This window comes from Accipiter gentilis, chromosome 18 (genome assembly GCF_929443795.1).
Source record: "Accipiter gentilis chromosome 18, bAccGen1.1, whole genome shotgun sequence".
NCBI lineage: Eukaryota > Metazoa > Chordata > Aves > Accipitriformes > Accipitridae > Astur > Astur gentilis.
Window position 1 is genome coordinate 29,096,980 of NC_064897.1, and position 25,889 is coordinate 29,122,868.

The window sequence follows — 25,889 nt, forward strand, 5'->3', positions numbered from 1 at the left end:
CCCAAGATGGCGCGGGGTCGGCGGCGCTCGCCGGCAGCCTCCGCTTGAGCGGCCGGGGCGGCGGCGGCGGCGGGGGCGTTCATGCGCCGGTGCGCCCGGCCGCGGCGGGCCCCTGCGCGATGGAGGGCGGCGAGCTGGGCGTGGAGAACATGGAGAGCCTGACCGAGCTGGGCGACGAGCTCACCCTGGGCGACATCGACGGTGGGCGCCGGGGAAAAGGGGGAGGGGGGGGGAAGGCGGCGCGCGTGGGCTCCCCCACGCGGGGTGGGGGGCTCTCCTGCCTCCCCGCGTGTCCGCGAGGGTCCGGGGCTGCTGATGCCGCCCGGGGCGGGGAGGGGGGGTAGGGTGCGTGGGTGGGGTGGTTCTCGGGTCTCGGTGCGTGGGGGGCCGCACCGCCTTGCCCCGCCGCGTGGGGTGCGCGTCCCACGCGGCGTGGGCTTCCAGCGCGCGGGAGCCCCCCGTCCCGCGTGGGTAGAGGCGGTGGCGGGGGGGGGGAGGGCGGCAGCCGCTGGCCAGCCCCACCTGGGGAGCTCTTCCGTGGGGCTGAGCCACGCCGGGGCGGTCACCGCGAGGAGCCCCCAGGGGAGCGGGGGGGTGTCCGAGCCCCCGCAGCCGCCGGGCTCTTCCACCCGTGGCCGCTGCCGGGGCGCGGGGGGGGACTGGAGAAAGTAACGGCCTGGCCTCTGCGCGGGCCGGGGGCGCTGCGGGGGCTCCCCTCGCGCGTTCCCGGGGCTCCCTGCCTGGGGGGGGGGCCGTGCCGCTGAGCCCTCCTCCGCCGAACGTCTCCAACCGCTTCAGCTTCTCCCCCCACCTCGTGTCATCCTAAAACTTCACCGCGTCGACGCCAGAGCTCAGACCCACGAGAAAATCCCTGTTTTCCACCCAAGTGCGACAAAAGGAAGCACCCGCGTGTGACGCCACCTTTAGTGCTTCCCAAACAGCTCCTGGAAAAGCCTTTAAAAATATCATTTCTGGATGAGCTCTGCCGTCGGCCGGTGACGGGGACCTGGCTGGGCTGCCCCGCTCTGCTCGGCTGTAATCCCGAACAGGGCTCGGCTCTGGGGGGGTGATGCCTAAAGCGTTCTTGTTTAGCAGCTGGGGGATAAAATTAAACGAGTGCTTTTAAGCTTATAATTGCGATTGATTTGCAGTCTACCTAGGAGCAAAATTCATAGCCCCCTTTTGTTTTTTTTCTTTATCGCATGTAAAAGAAGACTATACCTTATGCGAATGTAAGGCGCTTAGCTATCCCTCATAAAGCTGCCGGTGCAAATCGAAGGTGATGTTTGCTCTTGTTTTGGCACCTTGTAATGATTTCTTGGGATCCGTACGGAAACAGAGATGAATCCCGATGAACCTGGAGCTAGCTCTGAACTGCAGTGTGCCTGGGGAGGTGTGATTCAGAGCGATGAGTAACTTCGGAGAAAGAGCTTCACCTTCCTCCCCAGCTCCTGGGCTGGATTTTCTGGCGGGGGGGGGGGGGGGGGGGAACGTACGACAACCCTGCTTCTGTTGTGCTCTGACAGGGGTTCAGCTCAGGGTTGGAAGTTCTGCAAGGGTTTTGGTTTGGTTTCTAAGTCATCTTGTTGGCAGGTCTCGGCGTTCCTCTCCCGTTCAGGCTGAGGGACCCTCACCGCTGGCTGCACGGCTTCAGCGGTGGAGGAGGGACGATGCCTGTCGGTCAGGCAGATGCGGCGATTGCTCTGGGATGTCGGCATTCTCCAGGGTCGTGCTCTAGGTGGGGGGGTCCTGGCGCTGAGCCAAAGGCTTCTGGCTCTGCCTACTGCCCCGTCGCAAACTCCTCTGCTGGGCGCGGGCACCTTCCCGCTGGCAGGATGCCGCTGGATAACGCCGGAGAGCGAGGCCTGAGTCGGTCGCGGGCGCGAAGCAGGTCTGGGTTTGGGGCAGAGGGGTTGTTTCCGTCAAGGTTGGGATCTCCACCGCTTTCCGTTTCTCAAAGCACGGCGTCTCCAGGAGCGTGCGGCAGAGCCGAGCCACCGCCTGGGAGAGGCAGCCAAAGCCCAGCCCTTGCCTCTCGGCCAGGTATTCGGGCGCTGGGCGCGTGAGAACAGCAGAAGTTGTCTGTGGGCTCGGTTTTGTAAGACCTCCTTGGTGTTGGTTAGCCTTGGGCTGGGCTGGGCTGATTCTCTGCAGAAACATCTTGCTCTGCGTTAGGGGCCAAGACCTCTTTGGCACAGAGGGTGCGGGTGATCTGGCGGTGATGCGTTTAGCACCCATAGCTGTCCTCCAAAAGCACCCGAGCTTCCTAACAGTTAGTGTAGACACTCACTCTGTTCTCTGTGTGGGTGAAGGTGTTTTAAAAGGCAGAGATTTGGATTTTGGACGTTGCTGTCTCTCCTGCTTTTTATTTTTCTTGTGTTGCTACTAGGAAAGCTCCTGGGCACTTTAAAAGAGGTGGGTTTGATTCCCTGGCAGTCTAATTCTTTAAAATTAATCTTTAGACCTTTTGCATTTAGTCAAAGTTATGTCTGTGATAAGGATGTGATTTAACTTGTGAGAGCAAGAGTAGTTTTTTTAAATAAGATATTAAATCTGCGGTGTTGAGCACAATGTTCTTTAAAACACAGTACTTGAAATTTGGCTCTCGCACTGGAATTTACTCTTCCAGAGCAAACCTTGTCCGATATGTGTTTATAGCAGTAGTGCTGATAGTGAAATAGCAGTGCCATCAAATGAAAAGTTTGAGAAGTACATAGTTGGATTATCAAGTTTATCATGTTGAGGGTTATTTGGGATGGTCTTAGCTGCGGCCGGTTGGAGGGTGAAAAGCTGCTTAATGTCCATCTAGATGTTATGCAGAAGTGTTAATCTTTAAACAGCCCTCCTTGCTCCGGTAATGTTTTGTGAAAGTTTACTGAGGCATTGCATAAAAAAAAAAACACCTTTCATTCTTCTAGTTAAAATTGGAGACAAAGGTTTGATCCGGCCAGTCCGGGAGGGCAGCCGGCACTCCGTGCCGGGGGAACCGCGTGTCCCTACTTAGTGTCAGGTTGTAAATAGGTCAGGAGGGCACATCTCCTCCATCCAACAGACTCGAAGTCTGAAGAGCAATGGTCATGGGCAATGCTTAAATGTATATAAGGATGTGGAGTGATTGCTGTCAGAGGGGAAGAAGAGTAGTATCGTAGAAATATAGAAATATGGCAAAACATTTGTTGAGGGAGCAAGAGGCTTGGGGGATGATCCCTTTGCTCTGTCTCAGGAGTGTCAGACAAATTAATGGGATAATGTGTGTGGGTAGCATTTTGGAGAAGGAAATTAATAGCCCTCTTATTGCTGGGACAATTTCCACGGAAACATTTTGTGAAAAGTTTGCTTCTTTGAACCCCCTTCATAAACCACAGCAGCAACGTCCTTCAGGTTTGTGGACAAGAAAGCTCCTGGTGTAAGGGGCCCTTTGCCGTATTTTTTCCTATAAATCAGAAATCTATTTTCTACTTTCTAAACCCAGATTTATTACTTAGTTATAAACTCTCCATTATGTTTGTGGGTCCCCTCCCTTTCTTCCTATTTTCAGAAAGCTGTGGAAGAGCCAGAGCAGCATGGGCAGATCCTGGGGTGGGAAAGGATGTCTGACTTCTCATGCCACCGCCCACACACAGATCAGGGGAAGCGTTCAGGTAGCTTAGGATGCATAATTGCATTAAGTTGGATTAGATGGAAGAGGAAGCTTCACTTATGAACAATGATCTCTTGGTTGTGAAACTTCTTCCTCTGTGAGGGAGAGCTATAGTGTTGCGGTAGGAGCCTCGTGATGTGGGCTGATAAAATCCTGGAGAAGGTGGGATGGAGAGAAACTGCTGCGCAATGATTGCAGGCAGGGGATAAATAGGCAAAAAAACAACAGCAAAAAGTTATTCTGGTGGTTTAAGCACATGCATGGATTTCTCCCGCTACAGTTCTATAAAGTGTTGTTTCCCCTAGTGTTTTTTCCCCAATTTCCAGTACATTTGAAAATACAGCAAAGTTAAGGTGAATGCTTATCCCATTTCTTCATTTTCCAGATAACTCAGTGGGGCAGGAAGGATAGGGGGCTTGAAAGCACCCTAGAAGTTGGGTGGGAGACTGGTTAGTGCTGGAATTGCAGAGGTGCTTGGTTTCTTCCTTCTGCAAGGACTAGACCGAAGCAGTGATGGAACAAGACTTTAATATTTTAGATGTATTGGAGATGGCTTTTAAGTTCTAGTCTGTGCTCGGACCCTGTAGCCTGGGAAAGTGTTGTCGGAGAGTCCTGCCTTTCCCCCCAACAGCGGCAGCAGTGCCCCGCTGCCGGCCACCTCTTGTTTTCTCTCTGGAGGTGTTGGGTTGGTGTGGTATGTTCTCTGGAGGTTTTGAAGGACCCAGAGCTCCCTCCTGTGCACACACACTGTTCTTCGAGTCCCGACATAACAGCGGGCCTCGAAGCGTACGGGCTATAAAGCGGCATTGAACGCGTTTTCCTCTGTTTTACAGAGATGCTGCAGTTCGTCAGTAACCAGGCGGGAGACTTTCCGGATCTGTTTTCGGATCACCTGTGTGGCACCTTCCAGGGCAGCGGCAGCAGTGGTGGCAGTGGTGGGACCCTGGAGCCGCAGTTGCAGCGGCCGTACAGCCAGGTGCAGCTCCAGCCCTTCCCGCCGCCCCCCGCCTCCCCACAGCTCCAGAGCCTGCCGGTCAAAGGGGCGCAGGCAGCACCGCCGGCCCCTCCGCGGTCGGCCCCGCTCCTTCAGCCCCGGCCCCCGCTCCAGCCGCAGCTCCAGCAGCAGGCCGTGATGATTACGCCGACGTTCAGCTCTGCTCCCCAGACCAGGATCATCCAGCAGCCGGTGATCTACCAGAACGCAGCCACGAGTTTCCAAGGTAGCGGTTGGGGTGCTCGGGCTACGGGCGTGCCTGGCGCGCTCGCCATTTTGGGGTGCTCGGGCTACGGGCGTGCCTGGCGCGCTCACAATAAATGGTGTCGGTGTTCAAATTCCAAAAGCATCCTCAGCCACGACAAGCCTGACAATCCTTTTCTTACACGTCCCTTCTGCCTACGTTGCTTTGGAGTTGGGGGAGCATGAGAAACCATCATAAATGACATCTTAAGTCTTTTTGTGACTTCCAGCAATAGTTGTCGTCTTGCTGCTCTCCTCTGTTATGGCCTTCTCTCCTATGGCTCTCGGGAGGCTTGAGAAAAGCCTCTGGTTGTTGGCAAGCCTGTCCTCCCCACTGATGGGTGCAGGAGGCAGGTCCAGCCCTGAAGCTCCAGTCTGTCCCACGTGGCAGTCCAGGATGAAGGTGCCTTTTAACTACCAAACTCTTGAGTGCAGTACTTTTGTTGAGCAGAGACACTTCTAGGGATATTTAATGATGATTGGATCTTCCTTTGTGAATGCCAGTTGTCTTGATCCTCTTCAGCAGGTGTTGATTCCTTACGTGATAGGATCCTAGAGCCCACCAAGCTCAACAGGAGTGGGCAGCTGCTGGTTGGGTGTCCTGCGTAATGTCGCTGAAGTCATGAGTCTTGTGCTATCAGACCAAAGTTTTTTGACTTTGTTCTCTTAGCTGATCCTCTGTGCCTCCTGGAAAGCTGCTAATCTAGGTGTAGTGTCCTCTTGCATGAGGCACCGAAGGAACTGGAATCTTCCCAACACGTGGGATGTGTTAGATGAACGCTGCCTACTGAGAAGCTCTGGGAAGGAGTCAAGCTAGGAGCATCTGCAGGCTCCAGAACGGAGACTTGTGTCTCTGGACTATTCCTGACATCTCTTCTGCTTTTCAGTTCTCCAGCCTCAAGTCCAGAGCCTGGTGACATCCTCCCAGGTTCAGCCGGTTACCATCCAGCAGCAAGTGCAGACTGTGCAGGCCCAGCGAGTGCTGACGCAGGCTGCCAACGGCACCATCCAGACATTAACGCCAGCCACGGTCCAGACGGTTGCTGCACCGCAGGTCCAGCAAGTTCCGGTAAGTAAAAATGCGGAGTGATCCAGGGATCCAGCAGAAGAAGAAATTGCTTTTGAGGGTCTGGTCTCCTGGCTTGCCAGGGGAAAGGCAAGTCTTCCTTGAGAGGTATTTCTAGTCAGCCCGTGTTTCAGAAGCATTTTACTTCATGGAAGTCATGTGTGAGAGTCCCTGTTGTGAGCTGTGATGTGACTTCAAGTAGTGGGCAACGTTCAGAAACAGTTTTCACTAAAACACCTTTATAACCAAGCTTGGTCCAAAATATTTTTGTAACTTGGTGCTGTCAAACTGGATTTGAAACCTTACTTGAACAAGCTTTCTTTGACTTTTGCCTGCTTCTTTGCAAGTCCACCATCTCTACCATGTCTTATAAGGGCCAGCTGATACTGGAATGTTTTCTTCCAATTCTTCTGCCACAGTTTCTTTGATCTTTTTCCTGCTACAGCGTCGTGTGATTTTTGTTTTAAAATATACACAAGAGTGAAAGTCTTGTATGTCTTTGTATTATATAAAAATGTTTTTGGCTAGGGGACTCTCTCAATATGACAAGGTTGCTCTGCTTCAGTTGTACTGTGCCATCTGTAGTGCTCTCTGAGAGTCAAGGTATTTAAAAAAATAAGAGCAAGCTGTGTTATGGCAAAATAACTTACAGTTGGTATTGATCTGCTTGATATTCATGGTACAGATCCTTGTGGTGAAATTGGAGGGGGGGAAGCTACTACAGGTATCTGCCATAGCAGGCTGTCCTAGCCACGTTAGACTCCGAGTACTCAACCAGTTAATGTAGCAAGCTAATTATAGGTGTAATTGGAGAGGGGAAGGGAGCTTTTCCATCAGCTCTTTTGTGTTTTGACATACTTGTTTACCTCTGGTGACTGATTTGGAAACCAATGTCCTGGTGGTTCCTCTGCTCCCCTCCCTCCAGTGCTGTTCAGACTGCCTCATGGTCAGAGTTTGCATCCGGGGCCGACAAAAACTATCCAGGTGATGCAGGGCACAAGATGAAAGAAATACTCGCCCTGCTCTTTTGCCATCCACTGAGATGTAAAGTTACAACTCTGTCATCGCTTATGTCTGGCTACAGAGATCAGCAGAGAAATATGCGCCTGCTCTCCCCTTCACCTGTAACTCTCTTCCACCTAGGTTCTGGTCCAACCTCAGATCATAAAAACGGACTCCCTTGTCTTGACAACCCTGAAAGCGGACGGTAATCCCGTTATGGCCGCAGTACAGAACCCAGCGCTGACAGCACTCGCTGCTCCCATTCAGACCACAGCTCTGCAGGTACCACACAGATGACGTTCTTCCTTCCCGCTCCTCACTGACGTCCTTTCCTCTTAATGCGAGGAAGAGATTTGGGCTTTAGTATTCTGCAGTGGTGCGAACGGGAGGGGGTTTGAGGGCTGCTCTAGACACGTCCGCAGTGAGTAATGCCCTGTTTCTGCCAAGGCTAAACACACAGATTGTGCTTTTTTGGCAGCCTCCCATGGCCAGCAAGCAAAGACCAAGGGCATGTTTCTGTTTACCTTTTTTTGGTATTACAAGGAGAGGAATATGACCTAAAAATTCCATCCAGTTTTTGACCTCTGGAAGGTACTTGAAGCTGAAAGCTAGCTCACTCAGAATACCTGTGGAACTTTCTTTTCCCCCCTCAGTAGTGTCTAATAGCAGTATGTTGAATGTGAAAACTAATTAAGCTACTTTTCGGGGGCATTTGCAGTGAGGATTCAGTACATGCATTGGAGGTGGCAGCTGTGCTTCATGGCCTCCACTTCTTATCAACTCTGAGAGACTTGTGGCCCCAAAGACACGTTTATTATGATCTTGTACATTCTGAACAGATATCTCTGTTCAGATATTTACTTGGGGAGATAAACTTGCAAGTCTGGACTTAAGTTTTGACTTCTTTTGCATAGCATGGTAAGCTTCTTACGTACTTGTTAGCAGCCGGGTTAGCTGAAGATTTTAGCCTGCTTGCTTTTAGGTGACGATTTCACACAGAGGTGAGGTTTATGTGATTGTGTCTGTCTGAGACACAATTCACAAATAAAAGATTATTTCAGAGTCGAAATTGTTCCTGAAGTTGCTCACGGCTAGTTTATTCTCATTTATGCTAGCCTGTCTTTTGACAGAAATAACTCTTCCTCTTTATAACCATTTCTCTGATCCTTGGTGTACTTCAGAGAACAAGTGTACCCTTTTTATTCTTGTTTTGCTGGGTTAAGCAGTCTAAGCTTTCTTTACTCCCACTGTCCTAGAAGCCCCTCTGTGCAACTGTTCTGTGGGATTCATCATTTTTTATCTCGGAGTAGGTACTGCTTTAATTTGGTGTAGGTGGTCTGTCCTAAATCTAGATGCCCAAGTTGGAGCATTTCACGCCATTGTATATCACTCGTTGCCTTAGTTCCTCATCTTAAGGCATTTTTATAGCTTATGGAGCTATTTTTTTCCATTTAATTGAATTCAGATCAACTGCATTGCTCAAGCCAAGGTTTGTTTTTTCCATAGTTGGGTCCTTTCTACCATTGCCATTACCAGTTTGGAAGCAGCATTGCCTGTTGCTGATGTGATGACTTTATTTGTCCATGGAAAAGGTGGATTTGGCCACTTGCGGTGTAAGGATTGTAGGAGCAAGGAGGAGCCTTGGTCTGTTCCTCTATTTAGTGGATGAACAGAGCATGGTATTGGCAGAAGAGTGTTGGTGCTCTTGGAGAACAAGAGACATTCTTACTCCACGGTGACCAGTGTGGGAGGCAGAGTGGCAGATTCTTCCTGTGCTGCTGTGCCAATGCTCGTGCCAGCTAAGGAAGACCGGAGGAACTGGCATATCTTCTTTTCTGACCTGTACAAACTTTTCCTGATGCTTTTTTTGTTTATTCCTTTTTCTTTTACCATCATAAATCTTATCTAAATTGGCTGATTGCTCGTGACGCTTGTTACGCATGGTCTTTGTAGACCCTTGTTGGGAGCAATGGGACCATTTTGACCACAATGCCAGTGATGGTGGGACAAGAAAAGGTGCCTATCAAACAAGTTCCTGGGGGTGTCAAGCAACCAGAACCACCTAAAGAAGGAGAAAGGAGAACAACTCACAACATCATTGAAAAGCGTTACCGGTCATCCATAAATGACAAGATCATTGAACTGAAGGACCTTGTCATGGGGACAGATGCCAAGGTAAAGATGTGGAATAAGAGCAAATCTAGCATCATAAACACTTTCTCTTCAAGTGCTTGTTGCTCTACCAAATGAATTAGTTGACATACAACTGTTAGTAGTATGCATGTGTGTATTGGCATAAGACTGGTGAGAAACACTTGTGCGATGGAAAGCTTGATAATTGTACTCAGGAAGAGTCACCTGTAAAATGTTTACTTTACTATGCTAGTGGTACTGTTTCTTGAAAATAAGCTATACCTTATGTGTTTGTTCTTAGGTCTAACTTAAATAGGCCCTCTAGGTAGAATATCCAAGGGGATGTTTTGATAACTGCCAAACCAGAGCTTGCTTAATTTAAGTTTCCTTTTCCATGTGACTGCAGGAACGATGAGGGTTTACAGAGCTTTCCAGTTTGTTTCCTTTAGATACTGAGTTGTAAAAACTCCTGCTTGCTCAAGTATTAGAAGCTCTCTCGCACCATGTGTTCAGGGTTGTCCTATTCACTTTACCTCATGCTGGCAGAGCAGGGAGTAGTATTCTTGATAGCTTGCATGGTCTGTACAAATACGTGCACTCGTGAAGTCACCTCCTATTGCTGGGTGGAATTGGAAGCTTACATGTGCAGTGGCTTCATAGTACTTTGGGCTTGTGTTTACAAGCTGAACTTGGAACCAAGTGTTTTCATGGGGATGGCCAAGGGAGTGAGGCAAGGAGAGAACCACTTGTCTAGGAATTAAACAGTGAATGATGGTTAACAGACAGCAGCTTGTTCCATCCCAGAAGAGAGCCACTTCATTTCAAAACTATGGTACTTTCAAAGGGCTATTTCTGGCTGAAACACAGATGTGAACTTTGTTGTAATTTAGATGTTAATCCGTTTCCATTGTACTATTTTTATAAGATCTTTGAGAGACCCCAGTCCTTGTGTGTCTTTCAAAGTCTGATACCTTGCCCACAGAGCATGCCCCACTGTTAGTGTCTTTGCTGCTGCTGAGTGGTCCTTTACGCACTTTTCTTTCTGCTGCTGCACGATACAATGGGTTGTGGTATCCCTACAAGCAGGAGTGACCCTTTGACACTCTTCAAACAAACTGCTTTCTGTATGTCTTAATTCCTCGCAGATGCACAAGTCTGGAGTCCTGAGGAAAGCCATTGACTACATTAAATACCTGCAGCAGGCCAACCATAAGCTGAGGCAGGAGAACATGGTTCTGAAGCTGGCTAACCAAAAAAACAGTAAGTTGTGGAGGCTGTGCAGCAGGGGGGAGGCAGTCAGCAGGAACGTAGGATGCTTCGTGCAGTTTGTTATCCTTGACAGAGGTAGGTAACACGCACATGGCATCGATAGTGGCCAGTGCTACTCCAGGTGACAGAGCCAACCTGAGTAACACTGGCAGGGTGCAGGATCGAGAAGCATGTATATAGTGCACTCTGATTTTTGCAGAGCTGTTGAAGGGTATTGACCTAAGCAGTCTGGTTGACAACGATGTGGATCTGAAGATAGATGACTTCAACCAGAACGTGCTGCTGATGTCTCCTCCAGCCTCTGACTCAGGATCCCAGGCTGGCTTCTCTCCCTATTCCATTGATTCAGAGCCAGGAAGCCCACTCCTTGATGATGCAAAGGTATTTGTGACTTCAGCTGTCAAATTGAAGGCATCTACTTCAGGGGTACGTAAGGGCCAGAATTTAAATTCTCCTAATTCTCAAGAGTGGAACCCGCGGATGTCTGGCAAGCAGATCTGTAGGGGTCAGAGATCCTTTGTAAGGATGAGGAAGGTGCATGGGTGTGTTGTGTTTTTTCTTAAACTATTGAGACTACTTCCTGAGCTGTATTATCTGAGCCATACCCCAGCTGCTAGAAGAACTGTACATAGCCTTCAGCCCCTATAGAGTCTCTGTGGACTTACAGTGTATGTTTATGACCCAAAGAGCCCCTGGCTTTCCAGGGATATGCATGTCCAGTGAATAAAGCAGGAGAACTTGGAAATGGATGATGACATCAGCTGTGGTTAATGAGACCGTAAGTAACCACAGCAACAGAAGGCTGTTAGCTGTCTTTGGCTGACAGGTTTGTTCTGTGGATATCACAGAAGAAGTGGGTCTTCTGGGAGATCCTCAAAAGAGTAAGGGCAGCAAAGGTTAATCCTAGCATAAACCAGGAATCCGGTTAATGATAACTGAAATGACTGGGAACAGAAGGAAGGTGGAGGCACTCAAATACTTCAGCCTTATCTTACTAAGCTAGGGAAAGCTTCACTGGCATTCTTGCTGATCTTGATCTTCAAAGCAAATTTTAAAATATGTTCTGTTTCTCCTTCCCTACACCTCCCTTGGCAGAAGGTGGTTTTATTCTACAGAATGGTAAGCAGCTTTTTTTTTTTCTTCCTCTTACTTTTCTCTCCACTCCCCTTCCTTTGAAGGTTAAAGATGAGCCTGACTCTCCTCCCGTGGCCCTTGGTATGGTGGATCGCTCTCGAATACTCCTCTGTGCTCTCACGTTCCTTTGCCTTTCCTTCAATCCTCTGACATCCCTCCTGGATGCCCGAGGAACACCGGAGTCTGACAGCCTGGTGCGCCACAGCTCTGGCAGGAATGTGCTGACCATTGAGTCAGGTAACAACTAGAGTAGTTTGGACCACAGAAAGTGGCCAGGTTTACGTGTGGTCTCCCTAAAAATCATCTCCAGCTGTGGCTGCAGCAGGTCACAACGTGGACTGTGGGTGTGATTCAGTAGGATGGTTTTGTGTGTTCAGGGAGTTGTACAACCTTTGTTTAATGGTTGGGGAGGGGTAGCAACTGCAGGGCTGGGTGTGGAAGGAGAGCCAGCCCAGAGTGCTTGGACGCGCTTCCAGTTTACATCCACATCCAGCGTTCTTGCGCAAAACCAGCTGTTACTCATTGTGGTGAGGTAGAGGGGGCACCCGTTTGTAGCCCAGCAGCCTGAGCTCTCAGGATAGACCCTTGAAAAGGAGTTCATGCCTCACCAGTCTTAGAGGCACCGTCACTTTATATTTGTTTTTAAGGTAACTGATTTTTGTAACTTAGTAATAAATAATAGGTGAAGAGTTACTTCAGAAACACTGTTGCTGTAGGGTCTTGCAACTGGCTTGTTCAATACACTTATTCCATAATATTTACAGTTTAGAGCACAGCAGCTTAGGGGAGGGCAGGGCATTCTGTAGGCATGCTGTCATTTCCCTGACTGGTAAATATACTTCCTTGGAGTTGCTTTGTAAACTTAATTAAGACCAGAAAATGACACTGAAGTATTGAGTGTACCCATGGGTGTATCCGACAGAAAAATCAGAATACAAGGTACTCAATGGAAACCAAGTGCTGACTCCTGTATTTTTTATAGATCAGTTTTGTAAAAATAACTATTTTGATTTAGTTGGGAATGTTGTGGCTTGGAGTTTGGATGAAGAGCTGTTGATACAGGTGTTTCCTGATTAAAATGTAGTCTTTGCAAAAGTTGATACCACATGTGGCAAGCATAGCAAGACATATTTCTGGGTCTGTGCTCATCCTCTTGCTAAGCTTTTGGTGTCCAGATTAACTTTTAACTTTCCTTTTGGGATGTCCATTGCAGATGCGGGTAGCTGGTTCGGCTGGATGATGCCCACGCTGATCCTGTGGCTCGTGAATGGAGTGATTGTACTGAGCGTGTTCGTAAAGCTCCTTGTGCATGGGGAGCCAGTGACCCGGCTGCACTCAAGGTCATCGGTCACGTTCTGGAGGCATCGCAAGCAAGCGGACCTGGATTTGGCGCGGGTAAAGTTGACTTGTTGTTTTGCATCAAATGCGTCTTCAGTGGGGGGATGCAGCCTAGTGAGGCAGTGGCTTGGCACTTGCAAGAGCATGGTATTACTTGAGGGGATTATCCTGCCTGATTTCAGAGAAGCTGGTGCTAGGTTGTCTTGAGTGGATTGCCCTCCTCCCTCAGCCTAAATTAGTGATGCATGGACATCAGCACTGGAGGAGGCTCTTAACTTCTGTCCTTGTTCCTTGCTGCTGCATCTTGTAGCAATCTCTGGTGGCAAGGTCTTGGATTTTGTCCATAATCTGGCCTCTGCTGTGTCTGTATGTCTGCTGTCCTCCAGCCTCTTGGAAGTCTTCTCCATTGTTGAGGCAGCATTTGGCTGTTGATATGGGGACCCTGAAACCTCTAGGTTGTTTGAGAAGGCAGGAAGCTCCTTTCGCCTAGTGCCGATGTCTCGCAGGCAGTGCAGGATTGGAGCCATGTGTGCAAAGAGACGTGTAGGGCCAGATTTGAAGCTGGTGTAAACTGCCTTCATGTTTACTGGGACTATGTTGACTTCCCTCAGCTAAAGATCTTGTCCTAGCTTGCACATCAGTTTGTCTTCCTCCCAATGCCAAGGAGATCCCAAAGCGTCTCTGTGATGGTGCTTTTGGTCGTCGAACCTTTTGTCATGTTATTTGCAGGGGGATTTTGCTGCAGCCGCGTCAAACCTGCAGACTTGCCTGTCGGTACTCGGCCGAGCGCTGCCAGCTTCCCGCCTGGACTTGGCCTGCAGCCTGTCCTGGAACGTGATCCGCTATAGCCTGCAGAAGCTGGCGCTGGTGCGGTGGCTGCTGAAGAGGACTTCTCACCAGTGGCGGGCAAGGGAGGCCACTGCAGGCTTCGAGGACGAGGCCAAGACCAGCGCTCGGGATGCAGCTCTAGCGTATCATAAGCTCCATCAGCTCCACATAACAGGTAGGAGCTGAGGTGGCAGATCTGCTGTCCTCGTTTTGCCAAATGAGGAGGCTCGGAGCCAATCCTGGGGGATACAGGCAGAGCGCTACGGCCTCCCTCCTCTGGGAGGGCTGCTGTTGGGAATGAGCCTGACAAATTCTAGGAGCCACTTACCAAAACACAACAGGTTCATGCAGTAAAAGAGCTCTGTAAGAATGAGCAAAACAACAGCAGTGTCTTGAGTAACTTGTTTCTGAGTCTGCAGAGGTGGCTGAGAGTCTGTCCCAGGCAGCTGTTGATTGAGTGCAGTCCCTTTTTGCTGCTGTTACGGGCTTGTTTCATCCCTATCACTTGGGAACGTGATGTGGAAGCAGGGGCTGGGGTTAATTGCTGGAAGAATTTAGATTTCCGAATCTGTAGAGTGCAGATTGCCACTTGGTGTTGATATGCTTTGAAAACCTGGGTGTGTGCACATGTACTGAGGAAGTGCTTGAATGTTCCTTGTGAACGGTTGTTTTTGCCGTTTCCTTGGCAAGCCAATTTGCAATGTTAATAGGCTCTGAGCACATCAGAAATCCAAGCTCAATTTCCTTCTGCCTAATCATGCTGTGTGAATTGCAGCCATGCCACCAGGGATAAGTACTTGTCCTTAATGTTATCTGTGTAGGTACAGGTGTGGAATGCAAAGGAGTTCAGTTTTAAGATGGTGATGAATATAGCAAGACAAAATTTGCTGATGATTTTATCCTAACTGGTTTAGCTACACAGGGCTTTCTCACAGAAGTGAAGCTGTGGATACATGCCAACCTTGGTATCTGTGGGGGGAACACTCGGTTATGGTTGTTCTGTTGTCTGAATACAAAGTAGGCATACCATGTTGTAAACTCACGTCAGCAGGTTCTCATTGTCTCTTTACGATAGCAGCCCTGCAAATCACGGTAGTGTTTAGTAGCTGGTACTACTGCATTAGAAGTTGAACGCTTTTTCTTTCCCTCCTGGTGCAGGTAAACTTCCCTCCAGCTCAGCTTACTCTGGCTTGCACATGGCCCTGTGTGCGGTGAATCTGGCTGAGTGCGCGGAAGAAAAGATCCCACCCAGCACAATGGCAGAAATCCACCTGACGGCTGCGGTTGGCTTGAAGACCCGCTGTGGAGGCAAGCTTGGCTTCCTAGCGGTGAGTTGTCTCCTCTCCTATTACACCTCCAAGCAGAGCTCTAGGAAGACCTGCAAGCTGGCATTGGCATAGCTCAGGGCATCTGCTAGCACTACAACTACATTATGGCCTGTAATTATGATATGAGCTTTAATTATGATATGACCTTTGTCCTCAGTGGTGTGTCTCTTTCCCTGGATGCTGTTCTCAATCTTAGCCTCTCTTTTCCCCAGAGCTACTTTCTAAGCCAGGCTCAAAGCTTGTGCAGCTCGGAGCGGAGTGCCATTCCTGACTCGTTGCGTTGGCTGTGCCACCCCTTGGGACAGAAGTTTTTTGTGGAGCGAAGCTGGACGGTGAAGTCTGCTGCGAAAGAGAGCCTGTACTGCACCCAAAGAAACCCTGGTGAGAGCCGCTTTTGTCCCAAGTGCTTGGCAGTCTGTGCACCTCTGGGACAAAACCAGGTGTCTTGTTTGAGAGTGTGCTCTTGTATGGGTGCCCTGCTTGTGGTCTTGATGAGCGAGAGGGGCTGTGGAGCTAAGAAACGTCTCCTCAGCCTGCAGGAGCTGGTTCTGTTCCCTTTGGATACTGTGCTGTGTTATCTTGCTTGTGTCTTTATATGCTGGAACACAACCTGGATGTGGCCCTGAATGTCAGGGGTGACTTTGGGGTGACCAAGGTTTATCCTGCTCGGAGCGGTGTCATCACTATTTTGCTGAGTGGCTGAAGTGCCAGAGGGATGTTTGACCAAGGGCTGCAGCTTTATAAATGGATTAAAGGATTAAAAAGGCCCTCAAAACTTAGTCTTTAGAAATCTTTGCATTAATTCGTCAAGAATTTCCCTTTGCTGTTCTTCCTCTTGCTCCTGCATTTTGAGTCTTATTTTTGGTTGTATTGGGAGGTGGCTATCACAGTATGCAAGTGAAATGGTTTGGTTTTTTTCTTCCTCTCTAGCGGATCCTATTGCACAAGTTCATCAGGCGTTTTGTGAGAACCTGCTAGAGCGAGCAGTGGATTCACTCGTGAAGCCTCAGACCAGGAAAGAGATAGTGGGACAAGAGGAGGAGGAGCCATGGTAAGCTTGTGTGCTACGCTGGGAACTGCTCACTGCAGCTGCAGGCTCTGAGGCAGAGCTCATAACTGTTGACTGAGCGCTCTGGGGCAAATTGAGTGGTTAGTCCTTATTAAAGACTTGAAATGACAACGTTAAGTCTGACCACCACAGCTTATTAGAAGGGCGAGCTCTGCCTCTTCATGTTGAAACCTCTGAAGTCACAGGTGAACCCAGCTGTGGTAAGGATTTCTGGTGTTGGCTGGCATAGTACTGGTTGATTCCTGGACTGGATGGATGGCACTTTCTCTGCTGTGACAACGTTTAATGTTCAGGAGCACTAAAATTAGCAAGCACCTACCACTTCTATAGACCAGAACATATGTTCAGGGCTCTGAGAGTGTGAAGGTCTGGCATGTCAGAGAGTGACCCCACCAGCTTGCTACCTTGTGCATGAGTATTCTCCTGAAGTGCCACATTTACCAGCAGTGAAAAATCAAACTGACGTGTGGCAAGAGGGGAAGAGGTGATGTCGGCCAAAATTGTCATTGCCTCTAAATTCTGTGACCAAATGAAAGGGACTGATAGGTGGGAGTTGGAGCAACTTTTTTTACTCACCCATGCCCAGCTCTTTCCTGGACTCCACAAGAAGTGGACCCCCAGCCTTTGCCAGCAATTCTGCACTGTTTCTAGTTGATCTCCACATGTGCTGGTGCCAGGCAAATGGTACATAAATATATGGGAAGCTCTGTAAGGATCCTGTCCCCAAAAAGTGTGGGTAAAAACCTCAAGTGGGAAGATAACCCAGTTCCCCTACCTATGTAGGGGAAATATTGCACATTCAGCCTTTTTTTGTTGTTGTTTAAATATCATGTCTGTTTTCTAGCATCGTTGCAGAGAATGAGCAGCAGTTCTAATTGCTTGCACAATACAAATGCTTGTGATCAGATGCTGCTGTTGATGATGAGAGAAGGTAGCAGGATTTGTGTGAGGTGGACTGTCAGTATATTTGTGGGAGTCCTGTCTCCTCATGGGAAGGACTAGCTTGAGTAATACAGCAAGCTTTTTTTGTCTCCCTCTAGGGGTAGGAGCTCAAGATCTTCCTTTGTAGCATGTCCCAGGAAATTAGATCATTGCTGCATATGCGACTTTCTCTGACCAACGCTATGAACGTGTTGTCACTTGCATTCATACATATTTGCGTATATGCAAATAGTCACTCACAGCAGTGTAGTTCAGCCTCTTTTGGAGGCAGTGTTTGAAAAGGAGCCTGTCATCAACTTGTAATGTACGTCATGTCCAGCATCACTGTAGTTGAGCTGAGACTCCCAGGTCGTCTCTAGTTCTGTGCTGGTCTCCTTGCACGGGGAGATGTGAGGCTGCTTCTCCCTGAGCATCTGTCTGTGTGCTTCCACTCTCGGGGCAGTCTCTTCAGTCCGGCAGTGTTGTGTTACTTGTAGAGCTTGAACTTTCTGCTGGCTCAATGGGTCAATGTCGTTTAAAAATGCCTTGTGACTGATGAGAAATGCCTTCAGGCTTTGGTATCTCCTGTTTGACAGCATAGCGAAGGTCTGCCTTACTTCTTGTTTCAGCGAGTTCTCTGGTGCCATGGAGTACCTGAAATTGCTCAACTCTTTCTTGGACTCGATGGGGAGTGGAGCCCCGCCCTTTGCCAGCAATTCTGTACTCAAGTCTGCCCTGGGTAAGTCTGCAGAACTGAAGCTCTTCCAGCTGCAGGAACTACTGCTGATACGAGTTCCCTCTCTCCCCACCACCTCTCAAACTGCAGGCAAGGAGAAATGCAGTCCTTGGAGCGAGAGTTGATTGCTGAGCAGCAGCACACCACAATGTGGTACAGCAGCTCAGACTGGAAGAGGGTGGCTGGGAAGGCTTGTGAATTTGGCTGTGTATCATAATGCTGCGTCCCCAGGTGGGGCTGCTGTTATTTGTATTGCTGGGCATATTCCAAGCTGAACCCCGTGCCCTCACCTGAGAGCTTGCTCCTGGCAATGCAAAGTGAGAGGAAGGGTGTAGCATATAAACAAGCATAGCAGTGTTGCAGTTGAGGTACAAGAAGGTTTTTTCCACTTAATTACCTATTGTACCAAATACAGGTTGACCTCACTTTCACAGCAGCTGTCACATATTCCTCAGTCTCCAGAGACTTGAAGCCCCTGCTGTAGGCAAGCTCTAGGCATATATTGGGAGGCGCTTGTTTTGGTCCCTTGGTGCATATTTAGTGGGACAATGAGAGCTGTAGACTCTCCCTCTGAGCCGTGCGCTCATCTGGGCTTGGGTGGTAGCAGGCTGCTGGAGTATTCATCTTGCTTGGTGTTGGTACAGGCAGCACCTGGCAGGTGACCAGACCACTGCTGGAGTTTTAGACACAGACTAACTGTGGTGTACCTAAAATGTGTAGAGCAAACATAGATGGAAAACTAGATATTTCTTTTTCTAGGGATTATGTTTTGCTATAAAGGGAAGTCTATACTTGGGTCAATATTGTCATGAAATTTAAAAGCAGGTCAGAGTAGCAGAGCATATGTCCTTTGGCCCTAGGTAGGCTTTGGGAAGTTTTTGAGGGGATGTTAAGTGATGAAGAAAATTACATAGGTAACCTGATTTACTGGCTTGATGGTGATTAGTGTCAAGGCACAGTGTATACGAGTGGAGTTGTTATTTTGGGGTGGTGAGTGGAGAGCCTTGTTGAGAAGGAAGTCAACAGATTTCTAGACAAGTAGATGGGGTAGGTTCCTGTTGACAAAATACAAACTTGGCATCCAAAATTCTGCTTGCAGTCAGATGTAGGGGGTTTGCCTGCTGCCAAGTTCCTTTGTGTTCCTACAGCACATCTCAGCGTTTACCTGGATGGCTGCATTCCCGTGGGGTCAGTTTGGGCTCGTTAGCATTGATCTCGGTGGAAGGCACTGGCAAAGGCACGTGACACCTGCTTGCTTCTCTGAGCGGGAAGGAGCTGGGTGTCCTCTCCTGGGCTGCAGCTTATGATTCTGTTTCACAGGCCCTGACGTGGTATGCAGATGGTGGTCAGCAGCAGTGGCTATGGCGATCGGTTGGCTCAGAGGGGACGACACGGCTGTGAGGTCACATTTTGCAGAAGTGGAGCGCATGCCAAAATCCCTGGAGATGTCAGAGTGCGTAGGCCTTGTATGACTTTTGCATACTTGCTCCTTCTAAACGGGGGTGGCTCTTCCCCTAACGCTGTCCTGTAGGGCTACCCCGACCTGTGCTTTGGAGTTGCACGCCTCTTGTGCTCTGGGACACAATAATATGACATGCGAATGTGCTCAGCGGTTCATGTGTAGGTTAAGGCTTGCAGGCTGATATTAGAGCTGTGGACTGGAAGTGTCAGAATTGCTTCTTTAGGGATGTCTTCTGGCTTTGTTCTAATTGCACAGCCTCCTGCCTTCCAAAATCGAACAATACTCACGCACTGATGGAAAGGCTGGTGTCATCATCTTGGTTCTTTTGCACGAAAGCATCTTTGCCAGTTTCCTTCCATTTCTCTGTGCAGTCTGTGTAGGCGAGGAACAATTTACATCTTTTTTCTGTCTAAGAAATGACAATATCTCTGCTTTTGAAGATGGGAGGGTGAAAGCTGATGCTGGTTGCTGCTTGAGCTCAGCTTCTGGGGCTGCCTTGTGGCAGCATGATGTGGTACTACTCAAAAGCAGTGCTCTCTTTCTCTTTCAGGAATGCCCTAGTGAAAGCCACCTTCTATGTCTGTAAAGCTATGCAGGCCTCGCTGTCTGGGAAGGCAGATGGACAGCAGAGCTCCCTGAGTCACTGTGAGAGGGCCAGCAGTCACTTATGGAACAGCCTCAACATGAGCAGCGGCATCTCCAGCACTGTCCTCAGTAATGTAAGAGCTATAAGCCCCAAGATAACACATGGTCTGTCTTGGTTGTAAGGTTGGTCTTGCTGCAGGTATATCACTTCCTCCTTGTATCTGCATTCTCCATCCAGCCTCTGTCTCATGGGAGCAGAGGGGAAACTTCCTCCCTTTCCTTGCAAAGGGCATTAACATCTTTGTGCCTCTGCTGTCTGGAGGAGCAGAGCTGCAAGTACAACATCATTTCCCTGGGCATGATCTCAGATAGCTGAGCTCTCGCTCCTCTCCTGCCAGTAGCTGTCTCCCCCTTCTTGTGCTTTGACCACTTCAAATTTGGCCCATGGAAAGCATCCATCTCCATCCTCCAGATGATGTTGCTGACACCTGTAAAGCAGGACATCATTAAGTCAAGTCTGCTCTGTTTCAGGCAGCACTCATGAGTGTTTGAACCCTCTACTGCAGAAGTGGGACTGCCATGCTATTCCTGAGTTTGTATGGGGCTTGTTTCTCTTCTTTCCAGGATTACCTAGAGCTGGAGCTTCCCTTCACGGTGTATGGGACACTGTTCTGGTCCCTTTTGTCGCTCCTGGGTGGCAGCTGTCGTGCATTGTAGTTGCATTGCATGTTGTGGCAGTAACTGTGCAATGTTTCTGCAGTGCAGTACAGAGGCACTCGCCGCTTCGCCAGCACGGGTAGGGTCTGCTAAGAACAGCCAGGACAGCGAGTGGTGCTGGGGGGCAGCAGCAGATGGGGAGAAGGGATTTGGGCAGCTGCTGTGGGCTGTGTCAGGGCTGCCTTTTTTTTTTTTTTTTCCCTTCCCTTTTTTTTTTTTCCTCCCCTCTGCAGGTAGCAAGGCTGTCTTTGCTCTTTCCCATTATTTAGTATCGTTGTTTGGGCAGGAAAGCCTTTGTGGAAAGCTGGGGCATTGCTGGTGCAATATCCCCTTGGCACGCCTTGTCTGGAGTGGGGTCAGTGTCAGCCTTTGGGGATGCCATCCCTCCTGGAGGGGACAGCCACTCCTTGGGCACAGCCTAGCACTTGTTCCTGAGGCTAGACCTCTTGGTGCTGAGCCCCAGGGATGCTGCCTGGGCAAAAGGCAAAGTCCTGTGCCTTTTGGTGTGTCTTGGTGGGGCGACTTGGCTGGGAGGGCTGGGGGTGCTGCAGCCGTCCTACTGTGGGCCGTGTCAGCAGCTGTGTAGCAAATGACCTGTTACTCACCTGATGGGTTGTGTTAATTGGCACGTGTGCCTGGGCCCCCTGGCTCTTGCAGATGATCCAGCTGCTGGCCTGTGACTTGCTGCTCTCTCTCCGCACCAGCCTGTGGCAGAAGCAGGCGAACGCCAGCCAGGCCCTGGGTGAGACCTACCACGCCTCGGCCCCCGAGCTGACAGGCTTCCAGCGAGACCTCGGCAGCCTGCGCAAGCTGGCCCATGGCTTCAGGCCTGCCTATCGCAAGGTGACGGCTTGCATCCTTTGCCTGCTTCAGCTTAGCTGTAGCCCTTCCCAGGGGGCAACAGGGAAGCAGCCCTTGGAAACATGGCGGGGGTGTGGGCTTGAGCAGTTTGGACACCTGGGGTAGGATGGTCTGCCACCAGGGACCTCCATACTTTCTCTTGGTGGGTGATAAGGGGGCTCCTGTGGGAGCCTGGTGTGTGTGGGGAGGTGCCCATTTTAGTTTCTGCCTAGAAAACCATCAGCAGGGCTGTATTGCCAAGCAAATACTATGGCATCCTGTCCTTTAATGTGGCTTCAGACCTGGTCAGTCCCTCCAGGGATTGTGGAAGGAGGCTTCCTTGGCCGTGTTGGCTCTGCAGGTAGCTGGGGGGTCAGACACCTGCACCTGTAGAGTACCAGGTGCTTCTTTGGGGGGTTTCCCCACTTCTGTTCTGTTTAGACCATTTAACTTTAAGCCTCTGTGGAGGAAGTGTAGTCTAATACTTGGACCAAGAGCATTGTCCTGGTATTGTCCACACTCTGGATTTCAAAGTTTGATGCTGTTGTGAGAGTGCTGCACTAGCAGCCTGGGGTGAGACGCCCACCTAGGCCACAGTGCCAGGGTTTGCTGTCCTGTTTTCTGCCCTGTTCCCTGCTCTCATTCTTCCCCCTTTCCAGGCCATTTAGTTACATGTCAAAAGCTTTTTCCCCCTTTTTGCAGTTGCCCTGACCTGCAAATTCCCCAGAGACAGGTGGGAAGATCAGGGAGAAGCACGGAAGTGGGTCTCTGTTGTTGTCAAGCCGTCAGTGCTCCGCTCTTGACATGGCAGTGGCTGAGGGATGACGTGAGTTCAGCCGCAGCGCGAGCCATGCCAGCCCACCTCTCCCCCCCATCCCGCCTTCCCTTCCAGGTCTTCCTCCACGAGGCCACCGTGCGCCTGATGGCGGGTGCCAGCCCTACCCGCACCCACCAGCTGCTGGAGCACAGCTTGAGGCGACGCACCCCCCAGAGCAGCAAGCAAGGTGGGCTCCAGGGCCCCGGCAGCGACCCACCGCCTGTGGGGCTGGGAGGCGGCAGCGTTCAGGCAACATGGCAGGGCATGGCTGCGATGCACAGTGTCTTCCCCATGTCTGAGGCTCAGGATAACGAGCTCCCGTCAGCCTACGGCTCACGGCGATGCTTCTGCCATGCTCTCTACAAGCTGGCTAATGCGAGCTGCCAACCCCTTGGCTGGAGGTGTCGGCGAACAAGCTAGAAAACATGCGCTGTCATCCAGCCACGCATGCACAAAGCTTGGCAGAGTTCATGGCGGTCAGTGCAAAGGCAGAAGCCAGGAATCCTAAAGGGGAGAGCCAAGAGACATGCCGCTGGTTATAAAAATCCCTTGGGGGTTTAAGGAAATGGGCAGATGTGTGTGCCGGTGCTGGGATGAGCCCTAGGAAGTGAAGTGAAAGGGACTGTCTCTGTAGAAGACAGGAGTGCCAGTCCCTGCCTGATTCCAGCTCAGACTGTTCTCCCCTGCCAGCCTAAAGCAGCTGCCTGGGGATCCGCAGGGAGCCCCTCAGTCTTGGCACAGCTGGGGGATGCCAGCCAGGGATGCCTGTGCTAACTGGTGCCAGTCGAGGGCCTGCATGGCGGGGTTTTGTCATGCAGGTGGTAGCTTCATTGTGAGCTTTTTCCCTCCTCTTTGCATGTAGGTGAGCTGGACACCCTGCCGGGCCAGAGGGAGCGAGCCACAGCCATCCTGTTGGCCTGCCGCCATCTCCCCCTCTCCTTCCTCTCCTCCCCGGGCCAGCGAGCAGTGCTGCTGGCTGAGGCTGCCCGCACCTTGGAGAAGGTGGGGGACAAGCGCTCCTGCAACGACTGCCAGCAGATGATTGTCAAGCTGAGTGGGGGCACGGCCATCGCTGCCTCCTAACGCTGGTGTGGGGCCGCCTCATGTAAAGACAGCCTGGCTGACTGTCAGCCTAGACTTCCCTTCTGGAGCTTAAAAGGAAAAAAAAAAAAGTGCTAGGTTAGGGCCGTGCTGGTGGGATCGTGATGGGGTGGGAGAGGGAGGGAGGGTGGGTTTTGGTTTTGTTTTGGTTTTTTGTTGTTTTTTTTTTTACCTTGCCCCAGGTTTAGCTTTATTAGCCCCCTTGCTTGTTCTCAGGCACTGCAGCAGGAATCTGTCTAGTTGTGGTTTTTGTGACCGTGCCCGGGGCTGTTGGGAAGCGCTGCCCCGACCTGGAGCCTCCATCCCTGCTGGGGGAGAAGCCCACAAGCCCAAGGCATAGAGAAGTGGCACACCCTGGGTCTGTCCTCAGGGGCCTCTTGTTCTCTTCCCAAACACCTCTGCGGAAAGGAACCTTTGGGGGGACAGAGGATCTGCTCAAGCCTTGCCCCACGGGGCTACTGGACTCGGGCTGTTCCCGAGGTGGGGGGGAGGAAGGCACCAGCTTTCCTTGAGCTGTGTGTCAGGAAACTGAAGGCCCCTAGACCCAACTTACAGAGGTGCTCTGAGAGTATTACATGGGGCCAGTACTGCCTGGCAAATTTCTCTACGGTTTTTATACAGGTTTTTTATAGGAGTGTTTGTGGCTTTACAAAACCATAGGGAACAATGCAGCAGATTTCCCTTCCTCTTCACTTCATGCACCTCCTTTCTGTGATAGCTCCCTCTGGTTTTTGGCAGGGGCTGGGTTTGTGGCAGCCTACAAGAAGCGGAGCCTTGTAGAAGGCCGGGGCATCCCTGGTCATCCAGTGCTGGGTGGCAGCAGAGGTGGATGTGCAGCACCCTGCACTCGGTGCAAAGGCTAAATGCTGCTCTGGTGCCTTGTTGTTGATGCAGAAACAATTTTTTAGAAACAGTTTTTTATTTTACTCAACTCCCAGTCCCAGAACTTGTCTTCAGGTGTTTCTCCTTCCCTTCTCCAACTGCTCAACAGCTCCTGAGCAGCTCCAGGGACTGGGAGGCACTGGTTCAGGGTGTGAGTCTCCCAGCTCTGTTACCATTGCTATTCAGAGCAGTTTGACTTGCAGGTGTTGAATTGCCTGTGACTTTTCAAGAGGGGGAGGTGGATTGGGGACAGGGAGGGAACAGTTTGCCCTCTTTCTCTCTGCCTTTCCTGTTGCATCTCTCCAAAGAAGTGCAAAGCAGTTGCCCTCTCGTGCAAATGTGGAAACCAGCCTTTGGCAGGCGGGCATCGCTGCTTCTCCCTGTGCATAACTGGTGTGTGCTCCGTGTCAGCAGCTAGAAGCATTTACATAAGGGCAGCAGCCCAATCCTATCCTGTCCCAGTCAGCCCTTACAGCCTGACTCCTGCAAAATCAGAATTCAGGCTGTTTTGCAAGAAGCTTCTACATGTATCTGGCTTTTGCAGAGGAGCATGAGAGCTTGAGCTCCTTCCAAAATAAAGGGAAAAAGATGGGGGCAAAGACCTCACTTTGCATGGGGTCTTTTGGCATCTGGGAGGGGGATTTCATGTGCTGTGGGAATTGAACACAGTGCTAGTCTTGGAGTTGCCTGGCTTCAACAAGATGGGGGCCAGGAGAAACCCATCTCTCAGCAAAGCCCATTCCCAGCGGCCGTGGGCTATAGCTGCAAACAACAGTGTAGGGACCAGGAGATGCTTCCCTCTCTCCCCTGCTTTATTTGGGGAATAGCTGGTGCACGCCCAGCCGCGATGGCTGGCAGCCTGTGCTGCTTGCCCCACTGGCAGGCAGGGGTGGTCCCTTGCTTCCCACTGCCAGTCGGAGGTGAGCTCATCCTCTGAGGATGCTCTTGCCTGTCTTCGATCAGCCTAGGGCATGCTCTGATGGCAGCCACGTCTGCTTTGAGCAGGGAGCCTAAGTGTGCAGAACAGCTCTTGGGTTTGGGGGGTTTGGATTACCCCTCCCAAGTTTCCTAGCTTATCAGGGATCCTATTTGGGGGGGGGGGGGGAGGGGGTGTGTGTGTGATCGCACCCTCCTACTTTTTCTCCTCTTAAGTAGCTCTCACACTGTCTTCTTGCTCATGGGTTTTTCCTAAAATACAGAAAGTCCTTACCTGTGACAACCTCAGAGTTATTTTGCATTTCCCCAGATCTGCATCCAATGCGTGGGAGGTTTTGTGCTTTAGTAATTGGAAAAGGGAGATGCTGAGGCTTTACTTTGTCACGAACCGTGGACCTAGTCCTGGGGCATGGGCTGCAGGGAGTACAGGCTGGGCTGGGCATGGGAGGCTGCTGGGCTGAAACCCTGGTAGCTAGCGGCATCACCCACAGATGGTACTTCTCTCCCTTCTAGGGCAAGGGATCTTTGCCTTGTTTTTTCTACACTGTTTATAAATTTGCTGCCCGTCTGTCCCTACAACTTTTTTTATATGTGTGTGTATATACTGTAACTTTTTTTTTGTTTGCGGGTTGGAGGAAATTGTTTTATGGATTATGTGAAGAAAGTCTATTTATCCACATGGAGTTTGGAGTAGGGGTGCTTTGTGATACAAGGTGCAACTGGTGGTGGGGAGGTTCCCCGGGGAACATATCTGCTGTCTGAAAACCCTGTTCCAGGGCTCCTGAGCATCTGTTACCTAATAAAGGCGAATGTTGCCACCACCTCCTGCCTGCCCTCTTTCTCAGCCC

General features: G+C 50.5%; 1 protein-coding gene across 1 annotated transcript; it reads left to right on the plus strand.

Annotated features, from left to right (window-relative positions):
- Positions 1–25,862, plus strand: SREBF2 (sterol regulatory element binding transcription factor 2). The gene is made up of 19 exons (XM_049821808.1): positions 1–201; positions 4,474–4,860; positions 5,765–5,946; positions 7,087–7,227; positions 8,899–9,120; positions 10,224–10,338; positions 10,547–10,728; positions 11,526–11,718; positions 12,695–12,876; positions 13,549–13,822; positions 14,806–14,975; positions 15,188–15,356; positions 15,906–16,026; positions 17,595–17,704; positions 19,022–19,154; positions 19,714–19,882; positions 21,123–21,308; positions 22,198–22,309; positions 22,985–25,862. The coding sequence occupies exons 1-19, from the start codon at positions 120–122 to the stop codon at positions 23,203–23,205; spliced, it is 3,351 nt and encodes a 1,116-aa protein (XP_049677765.1). The 5' UTR covers positions 1–119; the 3' UTR covers positions 23,206–25,862.
- The last annotated feature ends 27 nt before the right edge of the window (positions 25,863–25,889 follow it).